General features: G+C 38.6%; 1 protein-coding gene and 1 pseudogene across 1 annotated transcript; one reads left to right on the forward strand and one right to left on the reverse strand.

Moving 5' to 3' along the window:
* Window positions 1-86: 86 nt before the first annotated feature.
* LOC126596998 (protein ALTERED PHOSPHATE STARVATION RESPONSE 1-like) lies at window positions 87-9,864 on the reverse strand (annotated as a pseudogene).
* Window positions 9,865-10,359: 495 nt separating this feature from the next.
* LOC126595393 (uncharacterized) lies at window positions 10,360-11,000 on the forward strand. The gene is made up of 2 exons (XM_050261701.1): window positions 10,360-10,648; window positions 10,750-11,000. The coding sequence occupies exons 1-2, from the start codon at window positions 10,360-10,362 to the stop codon at window positions 10,998-11,000; spliced, it is 540 nt and encodes a 179-aa protein (XP_050117658.1).
* The last annotated feature ends 4,378 nt before the right edge of the window (window positions 11,001-15,378 follow it).

The following is a 15,378-nucleotide window of genomic DNA, read 5'->3' on the forward strand; positions in this document are numbered from 1 at the left end:
GAGTCTGAGTAGGTTGGACAGCCTTGGTTGATTTACCGGCGTATGATTATTTTCTTTTTATGATTGATTTATGGTAGAGAGGAGAATCGAAGATAAGACCTCGTATTGTTTTTTGGCGACAAAATATTATAGATTATTTCTTATAATTATATTGACACCGGTCACTAAACTACCCCATAAATATGAACATCACAAAGTCATAATATTGCAGCAGCTCCAGGCTTGGCCTTGTCCCTGTCCCATTGATTCACAAGCTCAGCATATCCCTCAGCCGACGCGAAGGCAAACTCTGTCAGTGAGCTCATTGTAACTGACATTCCGGCACAAAAGTACTCTTACCGTGACCTCTGCCATCTCCTAACTCGGCGCGAATCCTCTCTAAGCTGTTGCGCGTAGAGGGACCCCATATCAGCTGCAAAAAAATCTAGTCCATCAAGCACTGGTGTCTCACGTATGGCATCCAGGAACCTTGACCATTGGATGCATATTCCATATATTGGAAGCGCCCCACTGGATCCAGACAACGGAAAATTTGATGTGTCGGGACCAGCCCTCATGCAACAGAGGAGCCAACCTGTTATTGCTTGCACATAAGATCGTTGAGAAGTGATCCATGACTGGAACAAGGCTCTCCAGTTCCTCAGATCTTTCTCAAGATTGGCTGCTGAACGTGCTAGCCGGTTTGGATCAGCGGCTGAAATGGAAGACTGTCGTTTAGCTTCCAATTTTGACGGCGTGCCTGCTAGTAAAAGCTTGGCTTCATCTAGGCTTCGTTTCTGCGACCGATGACACTTTGCCATTACTTTCCACATCCTTGCTAACCTGGTTTAGTTAATCAATTGATTAATACAGAAGGATAATTACATGAAACATGGGGTACATATTTGAGCAAACTATTTATAAAAGCTGCATGGCATACCCTTGTACCAATTCCGAGAGTTGAGGTTGCAATTCTTCATCCCTCATGGTTTCAATCCTCTTCGAAATAGCTTCAACCGTGTGTATTGAAACCTTCATCCGAGTCTGCATATCTCTAATTGCTACCCTCGTTTTTTCTACAGCGGAATGATCATCGCCTTTTACATCTTGGTTCCGTAGTTGCATCAGTTTCTTTTCATATGCAATCCGTACCTTTTCTCCTGACTGTTTAAGTAACGATGCTCATATCAGTTCTTCATGATTTTTTGTTTATTAGTCTCTTCGACGGATAAAAAGTATTTTTGAGCAGAGGTAGGTGCTATTTAGAAGTAATACCTTGACTTCCTCGTAGAGTTTCTTCTCCCAAGCATATAATCTGTCCAATGTTGATTGGTGGCTACCAGAAAACATGCAGGGATCCTCTGAGACATCACTACTGCTTTCATAACCTTCATCTTTAGTGCACGAAGAATTCATTAAAAATCTGGACGATGCTGAGCAAAATAATGCTACTGGGTTCAACATTTTCATGGCTGCAACAAAAAATTACTTACTATATAATAACCTGAAAGTTCAAAGAAAATACGAAAACCAAAATATTTTCTACTGCTTAACAAGCATTCATAAACCAAGTAAGCAAACCTGAGAGTTCATTGGAGGATGACGAGTACTGCTCTCTGCTAGCCTCTAACAACGTTGATACCTCATTGGCGGCATTGCAAACAATTGTGAATTGAGTATCTAATTCCTTGATAATCTCTGCCATACTCGTTGGCCTTCTGTTCATGTATACAGTAAAGCCTGGTGTTTCTTCCTTAGCTTCCCGGAGCTCAACAGCTCTTTCTTGGCTATTAGTTTTAACTTGTCTAGCAGTCTGAGATTGCGAAACCTCTATACTCACACTACTATGTGATGGAATTTGTGCTTCGAGCTCAATCTCAAGTCCACTCTGCCATACTCCTTTCTTGTGGTACATTTTCCTCATGATCACATTCCTGTTCGGTTTCAACTTCTTCCATGTCAGGGATCCCTTCCTCTTCTCTGACCTGCCTTAGTCCTCTAACTTCTTCATCCATGGTTCTCTGATCAAGACTATTTCGAGTGGGATAACCGTAGTAATCCAGCGATGAAAATGGGTTCCAGAAAAAATCCCACTGAGAATTTTGAGGCGAAGGTGGAGGGATGTTTGGCCTATTGTTGGGAGAATAAGAGAAGAATGATGAAGAATTCATCGGTGAAGATTGCATTCCAAAAAGCCCGTCCATCCCATAATGGTGCATTGGAGAGTAAGCTTCAACTCTGCCTGTTTCGGGTGATTCAGGTCTCTCTTCTACTGAAACTGCTGGTTTCCCTCCTGATCTTAGATAACATATTTTCACGCATGGACGGGGTTTGGATTGGATATTTGGTGCAGGCGAGAAAGATTTTGGTGAAATTGAGATTAAGCCAGGACTCGCTTTCTTAACGGGTGTGAAAGGTGGGGTTATGAAGGAATCTAATAAGAACTCACGAGGCTCATCTCCTTCGATATAATCACGAAGAGCCGCTGAAACTCTTTTTAAGGACTGAATGTATGCTGTGTCCAGAGGCGAATCGCCCTCTTTGCTCAAGAGCCTGTTTAATAAATCGCTTTCGATCTTTACAAAGCTGAAATGCTGCTTCATCATCTGGCTTTGAGGTAGAACATCCCATTTCTCGTTTCCTTTTTACCTTCTTCTTTCACCCTCTGAATTTTTTAGGCTAGAATCAAAACCGAAATCACGAGGATAGTCTCTTGTATTTCTGGCCAGATTCATAAGGATATTCCGAAGCTGATCGACGACAGTGAAGTTCGATAACCTCACTCCAACATGAAGAACTATCACATGTGAAAGGGAGAAACGAACCACAACAGGAAAGAATCTGCAGAGAAATTAAAGTGTAAATAACTACTGTTTCAGATACCTAAATTGTTCTATAGAATAAAAAACACTTGGAAAACAAGGTCTGAATGCTTCTCTTTATATTCAAACTAAGTTTTCTCAAACATGAAACAAAATATATTAAAAAAAGAGAGGGAACAAAGCATATAACTTTCGGCTAGGAAACAACTGGCGAAAGAACCTCCTACTCCTACCATAACATGGAAAGAAAGATTTTATCTTTTACAATTCTTGCAAAATATTAATGGGATAAAAGTTTCAATCTTAATTCTGTTGGAAAAAGTTATGGAAAATTTGCTATATATTTTATTATAAATTATTAAATAATACACAATAAAATCTCTACAAATGCAAGAAGAACAAGGAATAGAAGAACCTTAAGAGATCGAGGCTAGAATTTGATTCTATAGCCTTAAGACAAGATTGCCCCTCAGTGGTGCCTCAAGGTTTGCGTTGGCAAATGTCTCCCAGGATACAACGATCTTTCTCTTTGCGGAAGTAGCACTCCAATCCACAAAGAACAGCGAACCAAAAGTGTTTAAAACTCTCTCTTTGTTGAACACTAAACTACTCTAATTTTTATATGATTTCTGAATGCAAAAGTATATCTAAAATGCTTGACTTGGTGGTCTATTTATAGGCTTCGAAATGCCCCATTTTCAAAGGTTGTGTCTGTTTCCAAAAGGCAAAGGATGCAGCCTTTGTTTAAAGTTGCATCCGTTTCCAAAAAAAACAGAGTTTGCATCTGCAATGCAACCTTTTTGTTCAAATGACGAAAAGCTACAAAGATTGCAAACTCAATTGACAAGAGCTGCAAAGGTTGCGTCTGCAACCTTTTGTTCAAATGTACATAACCTTTGAAAACTGCCGGTCAAACCCATCCATGACTATTTTTAATTTTCATTCACTTGAACATTTAAAGTTTAAATATTAATAATACAAATATTTAAATATTGAATTTCTAACAATCCCCACATGAATGGAAATTAACAAAATTTAATGCAAATGAAGATGTAGACACTTAGAGAGAGTTTAATTGGACAAATACTGTATGGGGAGAGGTAGCTTTTGGCTTTGAACCTTCCTTAGTGAAATATTATCTGATTTACTAGCTAATCAGTGAACGCGATGTCTTGAACTGCTCAGCCGTTGATGTAAACCAAGACAATAATATTCACACGGTATTCCTCCAAACACATATGGTTCTACGGTTGTGTTCATTTTTGGCCCTGAACAATTCCCGGTAATCCTGAGTGCTTTAGAGAATTTAGCCTTATAATTCTCATAGAAACGGCCACTTTTCACACTCATGTAGGTGATATCCCATTAAGAGTATCCTGCACAATACCCCACTTGTTATTTCCAAGTATAGGAATTATTAAAAGCAAAGCTTATCCTAAACATGCTGCAGATAGCACTGTTTCATCATAGGACATGGGTAGGAGATTATCTCTGCAGTGCTCCCACTGAATCATCCACAATTCGGTTGTCCCTTTGAACCTAGATATTGGGATCTCCAGTCAGCTAGGTTGGGTTGCCATTATGGCGATTCTTAAGACATAGGCTTTAAACCCATTCCCCTCGATGATTTATAAACTTGCTCTCTAGTCAAACCTTTAGTAAACGGATCTGCTATATTTTCTTTTGACCTTATGTAATCAATGGTAATTATACCACTTGAGAGAAGTTGCCTAACGGTATTATGTCTACGACGTATGTGTGGAGACTTACCGTTATACATGTGATTTTGTGCCCTTCCAATCGCTGATTGGCTATCACAATGTATACATATGGCGGGCACCGGCTTCAGCCAATTAGGAATATCCTCTAAGAAATTACGAAGCCATTTAGCTTCTTCCCCTGCTTTGTCTAATGCAATGAACTCAGATTCCATAGTGGATCTAGCTATACACGTTTGTTTAGAGGATTTCCATGAGATGGCTCCGCCTCCTAGAGTAAACACATATCCACTCGTGGACTCCGAGTCTTGTGTATTGGATATCCAGTTAGCATCACAATAGCCTTCAAGTACTGCTGGATATCTTGTGAAGTGCAATCCATAATTCTGCGTAAATTTCAAATAACCAAGAACCCTTGCAATTGCCTTCCAATGATCCTTTCCAGGATTACTCGTGTATCTACTCAATTTGTTAACTGAATATGCAATGTCCGGACGTGTACAATTTGTAATGTACATTAGACTACCAATTATTTGTGCATATTCACTTTGAGATATACATTGACCAATATTCTTTGATAAATGCAAATTAACATCATATGGTGTTTTTGCAGGACTATTTACATAATTATTAAATTTTGTAAGTATTTTCTCAATATAATGTGATTGAGATAAAGTTAGTCCTTCAGACGTTCTAGAAATCTTGATTCCTAGTATAACATCTGCAACTCCCATATCTTTCATATCAAACTTATTAGCCAACATTCTTTTGGTAGATTTAATAATCTCATGATTACTACCAATAATTAGCATATCATCGACATATAGACACACAATGACATATCCCTCTTGTGTGCTTTTAGTGTAAACACATTTGTCACACTCATTTATTTTAAATCCATTTGACAACATTGTAGTGTCAAACTTATGGTGCCATTGCTTAGGTGCTTGTTTTAAACCATAAAGTGATTTAACAAGTCTACATACCTTTCTCACTTGGCCATGCACTATGAAACCTTCAGGTTGTTCCATATAAATTTCCTCGTCCAAATCACCATTTAGAAAAGCAGTCTTGTCATCCATTTGATGAATCTCAAGATTATGAATTGCTGCAATAGCAATCAACATACGGATGGATGTTATCCTCGTGACTGGCGAATATGTATCAAAATAGTCTAAGCCTTCTTTTTGCTTATAACCTTTGGTGACAAGTCTTGCCTTGTACTTGTCAATAGATCCATCTGCTTTCATCTTCTTTTTGAAAATCCATTTATAACCTAAAGGTTTGTTTCCAGGAGGAAGATCCACCAATTCCCATGTATGATTTTGCATGATGGATTCAATTTCAGCATTAATAGCCTCTTTCCAAAATGGAGCTTCTGGAGAGGATATAGCTTCCTTATACGTTTGAGGCTCATTTTCTAATAAGTAAGTAAGAAAATCAGGTCCAAAAGACGTTGATGTCTTAGCCCTCTTACTACGTCTTGGTTCAATATCTTGTACATGTTCTCGGTCTACAGAATTATCATTACTTTCTTTATGACTGCTACTAAAGTCATCATAAATTCTTTTCAAAGAACTTTGTTCTTGTGCAATTTTCCATGGAAATACGTTTTCAAAGAATGTAGCATTCCTTGATTCAAATATTGTATTAACATGTACTTCGGGATTATCCGATTTATGTACAAGAAATCGATATGCACCACTATTTATGGCATAACCAATGAAAACACAATCAATGGTTTTAGGTCCTATTTTAATCTTCTTAGGATCAGGGACCATTGCCTTAGCTAAACACCCCCAGACTTTGAGAAATTTATAAGAAGGCTTTTTGCCTTTCCATAATTCATAAGGTGTTTTATCTAACTTCTTATGAAGTAATTTGTTGAGAATGTGGTTTGCAGAAAGCAATGCTTCTCCCCACAAATTCTGAGCTGCCCCAGAACTTATCAACATAGTGTTCATCATTTCTTTCAATGTACGATTTTTGCGTTCAGCAACTCCATTTTGTTGAGGTGAATAAGGAGCAGTAGTTTGGTGAATAATCCCATGTTGAGTACAAAATTCAGAAAAGGGTGCAACATATTCACCTCCCCTATAGCTTCTTATAACCTTTATCTTTTTGCTAAGTTGATTCTCAACTTCATTCTTATAATTTATGAATGCTTCTAAGGCTTCATCTTTGCTTCTTAGCAAATACACATAGCAGTACCTTGTGCAATCGTCTATGAAAGTAATAAAATATTTCTTGCCTCCTCTAGTTTGCACAAACTTTAGATCACAAATATCACTATGAATTAATTCTAGAGGTTCCGTACTTCTTTCAACGGAGTGAAATGGTGCTTTAGTTGACTTTGCTTCCACACAAGTTTCACATTTATGACTTATATCAATATGAAACTTAGGTAATAGGTCCATGTTAATTAGCCTACGTATAGTATCATAATTCACATGTCCTAACCTCCCATGCCATATATTTGGCGATTCCACAATATAAACAGAAGAATTAACTTTATTGATAATTTTGGGTACAACAGTTATTACATTCAATTTGAAAAGACCATCACTGAGATATCCTTTCCCAACATACATTCCACTCTTTGTTAGTACAAACTTATCAGACTCAAAAACCAAACGGAAACCATTTTTGCTCAACAATGGTCCGGAGACTAAGTTCTTTCTGATATCAGGCACATGAAAGACATCGTTAAGAGTAAGTTCATTTCCAGAAGTCATCTTTAGAATTATCTTTCCTAGGCCTTGAACTTTGGATGTAGAAGAATTCCCCATGAACAGTTGCTCTCCATGAGTAACTTCTTGATAGGTGGTAAACATTTTTCTATCAGAGCAAATGTGGCGAGTAGCCCCAGTGTCAACCCACCATTCCTTAGTGTTTCCCACCATGTTGACTTCAGATACCACGACCGCAAGATTTATGTCAGTGATCTCATTAGACAACCTCTCTTCCTCGGTTATGTGTACCTCATTATTCTTCTATTTCGAATTGTCTTGGCCTTTGCGGTTTTGACATTCGCTAGCACGGTGTCCTGTCTTGTTGCAAACAAAGCACTTGCCTTTGAACTTCTTAGAATTCCCTTGGCTTAAGCTTTCACCAGAATGCTTCCTCTTTTTGTTATTCTTTGATCCACCCTCCACAATGTGTGCCTTGGCTTGCATAAGTTGATTGTTAGACTTCTTTTCAGAGCAACGATTATCCTCCTCAATTCTTAATCTTACGATTAAATCCTCAAGTCCCATCTCTTTGCGCTTATGCTTGAGATAATTTTTGAAATCTTTCCAAGCAGGAGGTAATTTTTTAATTACTGCAGCCACTTGAAAGGTCTCACTTAGCGACATCCCTTCAGCATGTATTTCATGAAGAATAAGTTGTAGCTCTTGGACTTGATTGATAACCTTCTTGGAATCTGTCATCTTGTAGTCAAGAAATCGACCGACCACGAATTTCTTCATGCCAGCATCTTCAGTTTTACATTTCTTGTCAAGAGAATTCCATAAGGCTTTTGCATTTTTAATTGGACTATACACATTGTATAGTGCATTATCTAATGCATTGAGGATGTAATTCTTGCAAAGAAAATCAGAATGGTTCCATGCATCTACTGCAGCCACTTCTTCTGCGGTAGTTCCAGACACAGGCGCATCTTCAGTAAGAAACTTTGCCAAGTTCAGAGTGGTGAGGTAAAATAACATTTTCTGTTGCCACCTCTTGAAGTCTGTCCCATTGAACTTTTCAGGCTTCTCACCATGATTGGTGGAAGATGGGATCACCACGGGCATAACACTCGCAATTGACGTGCTACCCAATTTAGTAGAAGAATTACTAGTATCAACCATTTTCCCTTAAGAGAGAAAATCACACAATTCAATATATTATACTTAAAGTAAAAGCAACAAAGTATTATGAAGCAAATAGACTTTAGTTTCTTAACACTGTAACCCACAAGATTATTTAAATAAACTTGGCTAATAGAATATAACAATTTAACAAAACTGGAAGATATTGTTTGAAAAATTAAGGTTTATTTGCTATATCTAAAATTGGTTTGTCAAACAAACAAACAACTAAGTAATTCATCATATTAATTTATGAGCATGCATCGAAATTACCATCATAATCATCATGAATCATGCTTCATTTATAAATGCAAATACCAATCAGTACTATAATGCAAATGTACTGCTTCACAATATATGTCTCCGAATAATCAATTAATATATAGGCAGCACTATTGTAATCAACATGCACAACAATATTGGACGCAAGAAAGAACATACAAAATTCAAATCTTGTCTTAAGTTGTTTGAAAAAAGTTATGGAAAATTTGCTATATATTTTATTATAAATTATTAAATAATACACAATAAAATCTCTACAAATGCAAGAAGAACAAGGAATAGAAGAACCTTAAGAGATCGAGGCTAGAATTTGATTCTATAGCCTTAAGACAAGATTGCCCCTCAGTGGTGCCTCAAGGTTTGCGTTGGCAAATGTCTCCCAGGATACAACGATCTTTCTCTTTGCGGAAGTAGCACTCCAATCCACAAAGAACAGCGAACCAAAAGTGTTTAAAACTCTCTCTTTGTTGAACACTAAACTACTCTAATTTTTATATGATTTCTGAATGCAAAAGTATATCTAAAATGCTTGACTTGATGGTCTATTTATAGGCTTCGAAATGCCCCATTTTCAAAGGTTGTGTCTGTTTCCAAAAGGCAAAGGATGCAGCCTTTGTTTAAAGTTGCATCCGTTTCCAAAAAAACAGAGTTTGCATCTGCAATGCAACCTTTTTGTTCAAATGACGAAAAGCTACAAAGATTGCAAACTCAATTGACAAGAGCTGCAAAGGTTGCGTCTGCAACCTTTTGTTCAAATGTACATAACCTTTGAAAACTGCCGGTCAAACCCATCCATGACTATTTTTAATTTTCATTCACTTGAACATTTAAAGTTTAAATATTAATAATACTAATATTTAAATATTAAATTTCTAACAAATTCCTTATAGTTTTTTCAAATTTGAAAGAAAATTTTCCAAAAAGCATAGTAAACAATGGGAAATTTTTTTTAACGGATAGTCAAGTTCTTCAGTTGCACTTCAAGGTGCCGCAAAAGAAGATAAAGGTTTAAAGTAAGACAATTTAACTGGAAAACTGAAAAGTTCACGTTTTTATTTGTACAAGATGAAGATTCAACAGAAAGAAAGAAAATAATAAAAAAATTAAGCAGTGGATTGGATTGCAGTGGAAATGCCTTACCTGGGTGTTGAATAAGAGCAGGAGGTTTGATCACTGATGGGGGGGAGAGAGAGAGACGTTGGAGAAAAAGTTACGGTACACCACCCAAGTGAGGAAAAAACAAAACTTAAAGTTTGAGGGAAAATAAAAAGGAGGGAAGATGCCCATGGGTAGGAGAGATTTTTCAGTGTGGCCGTCACACGAGGTGGTACACCATGTGTCGCTATATAAATGATGAGATATGTGTGTTAAAAAGTTAATAACTTAAAAAATAAAATTTGTCACCATTTATATAAAAACACGTGGTGTACCACCCGTGTTCCCGTCACAACTAAAAATTTCTCCATGGGTAGAGAGAGAATATGACAAGACTATGAGCTGTTTTAGTATTGCTGTGCTTTGAAAAAAAGCTGATTCTACTGTGCTTGAGAATAAGCAGCTATGAAATAAAGTGGTAAACGTTTTTGTAAAAGTGCTTTTTGAAAAAAAAGTAGTATGATAGTGTTTGGTAAACTTTTATGTAAAACAGCTGTGACTGTGTGAAATGACCAAAATGGTATAATACTAGATGTGCTATGACAAGCCATGACATCGTTCGCTGGCAACCTCTTCACCTTCGTCTTCCTCTCTCTCCTCATCTTCTCCCTTCGCATGGTCGTCGAAAATGGGACCCACTTCCTCACCTCATTCGTCAACCACGACCCTTCTCTCAAATCCCTCATCTCCTGCCTTGACCTCGCTGGCCCCGACAATACTAACTGCCGCTCTCCCAATTCTCCAACCGAGTCCCCTTCTCCGATCTCTCTCCGCCGCCGACACTGCCCATTTCTTCACCTCACTGGCTTCGGAACCTTAGATGATGATTTCTTCTCTGGCGATGACGACGACGATGACGATGCTCGCTCCCTTTTCGGCCCCAATCGGATTGCCCCAATCCTCATTTTCTCCTTCTTCTCTCACTCCACTTCTAATTAGGGTTTAATGAAACTTACGGAACTAGGGTTTCTGAAATTGCGCGCTCTAGCCTCACGTTCAAGGCTGAGAAATTCACCATTTCTGATGACAGAGCTAGAGGCAGAGATAGCGACGGAGAAAGCAATGAAGGGGAGGAGAAAGGCAACGATGAAGAAATGGACGATCGGGTCGTCGATTTGCAATTCTTAATCAACGGATTGGAGCTGGGTCGCCGGGACGTGGCGACGTTGTTCTTCCTCCTGAAAGTGTGAGGAATCAGGGAAAATAAGCCACTTTTTGAAGCTGCTTTTTGCAGCTTCTACTTTTTAGCTTTTTTTTCATCTAAAACTTTGAAAAAAAGCTGGTTTAGGGTGTTACCAAACACCAAAAACTCTCCCATCTTTTTTTCATACCAGCTTTTTATAAAATTACCTCAACCCCAAACCATACCTATATCTTTGCCCTCCATGCTGCTTAAATTTCTATATATTCGATTTTTTATTGTATTTTTGAGCGCTGACAAGTCGCCCGAGCCACTTGTTATATTTTGAAATCGGGTGATGTTGTTCACATATTCTCTTAATTTTCGACATTCTGATCGAATGAATTGACTATAATCAATAGATAAAAATTAAAAAAAAATGTGTGAAGGTTCACGCTATTCTTTCATAGAACTACATTCGTGGTTTCATTCTCCTTCATGGAGATATATAGGCAGTCCTTTCAAAATTCAACCATACCTCCCATGAACCCTATTCTCCCCTCATCGAAACACATCATAGCGATCATGATGGTTTGAAACGCAGCATAGCGATCATACTACAACACAAAGAATTACAAAAATGATTAAGAGAGAAGTGTGTTTACGCAAGGGAGCGAAGGTAGGTTTGGCCATGTGCGGACCAACACCTCGTCACAAGTTTGACACATAGATCTCTCATCTGAAGTGTATATGCAACTGAATTTGAGTCCATCAACACTCCGACAGTGGAAAGTGTTCTTGCAAAGCTCTAGGGGCAATGTAATCGTGCCCAAAATTCTTCTGCGCACTCGAATGATTTTCATCGAAAAGTTGACTTCTTAGATAAAATTTGACATGAGGAAAGTTGGAGACAAAAGCTAAGGTGCCCAAGATCATTGTATCAAAGTCTTAGAATTTTCTACAAAGCCAATCTTTCTAGTTTTACGTACAAAGTCAGTTTAAGTTGTATTCTAGTCAGAACTTCGCAGCTATGGGAGAATGAAGATTTCAAGGCCTTCCCGATTTTTTCCCATGACATGCCACATATTCCTGGAAAGATAAGAAGTCAAGCTACAATAATCTTATTTTTACAAAATTTTCTAGAAGAAAGAACAGTCTCAACTCTAGCACACAAAGCAGTTGAACAACAAGCAGTACAAGCTGCATAAGTAACAACATAGACAACTTCCTTGATTAAAATGTAACTGCTCAGAGGAAATTGTGTGTTATTTCGTACCATACATTTTCGCGAAGTTACGAAAGTCAGCTGTTTATAGAATTTTGCAGAACTCAGTTTTGAGTAACATGAAGACGTTATTGCCATTTTACCATTCATAGTGCATGCTTAAATTTTCTACGGGATTCCTAAGTTCTTCTTTCGAGCTCATATCAAACGACATACAATGTGCCGCAACGACCTACAAGTTTAAGATGGACACATTTATGATTAAGTCAACGGTTAACCTAAGAGTTCCAACCAATTCAAGTTTACTATGATGAGCTAAAACCAATGGTCACCCGCAAACAATTGCACGATAACTCCACATTTGTCCTCCTTCACTGCTTGCTTGTAATGGAAAAGGATATGGGGCATACCATATGGAGTAGAAGAAAGATTTCATAAATTTGAACGATTCTTACACCACATGGAAGTTATGAATCCAGATTTCCACACTTGAAGAAGTCCGAATGGCAAATTAATTTACCTCACTATGAAACCATTCAGAGTAAGGTGGATCTAAGTAAGAAGCGCCTTCATAGTCTAGTCATGGACTTAACAACTACGAGTGAAGTTGGATCAAACAGAGCAGCAATGCCACCATTATCCTGTTACGGTGCAGTTGGTGAAGTTCAAGCAACTTCACTATAATAACCATGATTGTTCCGCAAGACACGGAAACTTAATCCAGCAAGGAATCAACATGTTTCCTATAAGTCTTGGAGTTCCTACAATCTAAGAATTGGCATGCGCTGTAAGTAATCACACTTCTAAGAGGATGCATTATCTATCCTTAGATGTCCTCTATAATTCTCAAAGGCATCATAAAAGACAAACGAGGAAAACAACTTGAAGGCCCATTCGATGGGTGAGCAACCTTGGTCCAAACAATGGTATCACTCCAAGAGATAAGTACTTTTTTGATTATATACACGATTAAATGCATGTGCAGGATAGAAGACCTAAAACTGAGGATGATCTTTTCAAATCCTCGCATACCATTTGTTTGTACTATACTTATGGCCTTCTTATTTAGACCTCGTATAAATACTCGGGGGACTCAAATGTAATTATGTAATAAATGGAAGGGCAAATATGTAATAAGTGAGGAGCCCTTATTCTATAAAAGGACCCCTCACTCTTCTCATTAAGAGAGGCCAATTCTTAGGCCTGAGATCCCCAAACTCTCTCATATTTAGAGCTATCTCTTCCTCAGAAATACAATATTAGTGTGGACGTAGCCCAAACTTTGGGGTGAACCACGATACATCTTGTGTTATTTACTTTCTTGCAGATTCACGGTCGGATTTACGTTGTACCAAGACCTCCAGTTTTGTGCATCAACATTTGGCGCCGTCTGTGGGAATCAACACGAAAAACTATGTTGGTTCTCTTTCATTTTTTCACCTCCACCGTGAATCTGCAAAATTTGTAAAAAAAACCCAAAAAACTCCAAAGTTCATTACTTCTCTTTATATCCAGCAAACCCCATTTGAAAAATACTGAGAAGTTCCAAAATTATATCACTTTTCTCTAAATTGTGTGAAACCCATTTCCCAAAATCTCATAATCCTTCCATAAATTGAGCAAAACCCACCACTCAAAATCCCAAGTATTTTCGCACCAAAAATGAAAGAGTATAGGACCTCTTTAGCTTCTTGGTTAGGCGTTTTGGCCTTCTGCCATAGCCTCCTTCAAGCAGTGTTCCCACCAGAGCTCCGCTACGCCTTCGCCAAGCTCTTCAACAAGATCTTCCACTGGTTCTCCTCCTACTACTACTTCGAGCAACTCTACCTCAGCTTCACGGTCTCCATCACTGGCACCCGCCTTAGCCTCACCCACCTCTACCTCAACTCCACCCCAGAGTATTGGATCTCTATCTCTTTCTCTCTCATCATGAACTCCTCGCCCGAAATCTCTCTTTGAATTTCACCAATTAAGTTACCTTTCTTCTCTCTCGATCCCAAATCCCCCAAATCTATTTGACCCGACCCATGGTTGAATCCTCGCCACCTAAGCCCTAGACTTCCCGAATTGTTTCGACCCTCATCCAATCAAAGACCCGAGGCCTGATCTAAGGTTTTGTCCCCCCATTCGATTTTCGTGAATCTAGGGTTCGTGCTGTTGAATTCGACCCCGGATTGATGTTTCATCTCAAGGCGGATGATTGTGGGATCTATTGCTCGTGAATTGAAAACCGAGATGGAAGGTTATAGATTTGGGGAAATGGAAGTCAAGATGGAGAAGGCGAAGAAGCGTTTGGAGCTAAACTCGGACGAGTCAGAGATCGTGTCGCGAGCTGCCATCCTAGCTCTCCAAATCGGAAAGTCGAGCTTCTACGATGCCTTTGCTCTGAGAGGTATCCGAGTTAAGCGAGTCGAACCCAGTGTCGTCATCTGTTCTTTCAAGGTCCCTCCACTTGTGTTGTTGAAGCTCTCAAAGTTGAGCTCTTTTTTATGTTTCTGGAACAGAGGATCCCTAAAAAAGGTACAATGCTACAGTGCAATCCCACACAATGCAAGCTTCCTTCCCAGTCCAAATCAAACCCCAACACTCTGCACATTGAATTTCGTCGAAAATGCTCTGCACATCGTCTTCACTTTTGGCTGGAGGATGGGCTAAACGTGGGTCTTGCAAGTGAAGGCGTGCTTTTCACTGAAGCAGGGACTATACAAATCACCTCCTTCTTGTAAATCCTACTGTAATAGAGGGAATTATGCAGCTTACTGTAGGTCCTGATGGAAAGAGGAAAGAGCTGGAGAGTAACATGCAATCCGCTGTCAAGTGGGCTTGCTGGATAAAGGAACATAATAGAAAAAGAAAAAGATCATGATGTTGTTGAGAGTATGTTTCAAAAAAAAGAAAAAGAGAAAAGAAGAAAGCAAAAGCAAAGAAAAAAAGCAGAAAGCAAAAGCAGATAAAAAGAAGCAGACATAATTGCGGTGGTGATGGCATGCAAAAAAAAGAATTATGGCGTGACCCATTGAGGAGAGGGTCGGATTTATTTTTGAATGATGTAAATTATTTTTCTTATCTTTTGGAGATATCTGTATAAACCCCATCAGAGGGTTAAAAAAAAAACGTCAAGCCCAAAATAAGGGGCTGGAGTGTTTATGTGGAGGTCGAAGGCCTAGAGGCCCAAAAGAGCCAGGCCCTCTATTATCACCAACCAGGTGATCAAAAGTACGTC

Source organism: Malus sylvestris, chromosome 13 (genome assembly GCF_916048215.2).
Source record: "Malus sylvestris chromosome 13, drMalSylv7.2, whole genome shotgun sequence".
NCBI classification, from domain to species: domain Eukaryota; kingdom Viridiplantae; phylum Streptophyta; class Magnoliopsida; order Rosales; family Rosaceae; genus Malus; species Malus sylvestris.

Bases quoted from the DNA above. Each gene is read 5' to 3' on its own strand.
- LOC126595393 (XM_050261701.1), top strand. From the start codon at position 10,360: ATGACATCGTTCGCTGGCAACCTCTTCACCTTCGTCTTCCTCTCTCTC. The intron at 10,649-10,749 runs GCGATGACGACG...ACTTCTAATTAG, and splicing joins AGATGATGATTTCTTCTCTG to GGTTTAATGAAACTTACGGA.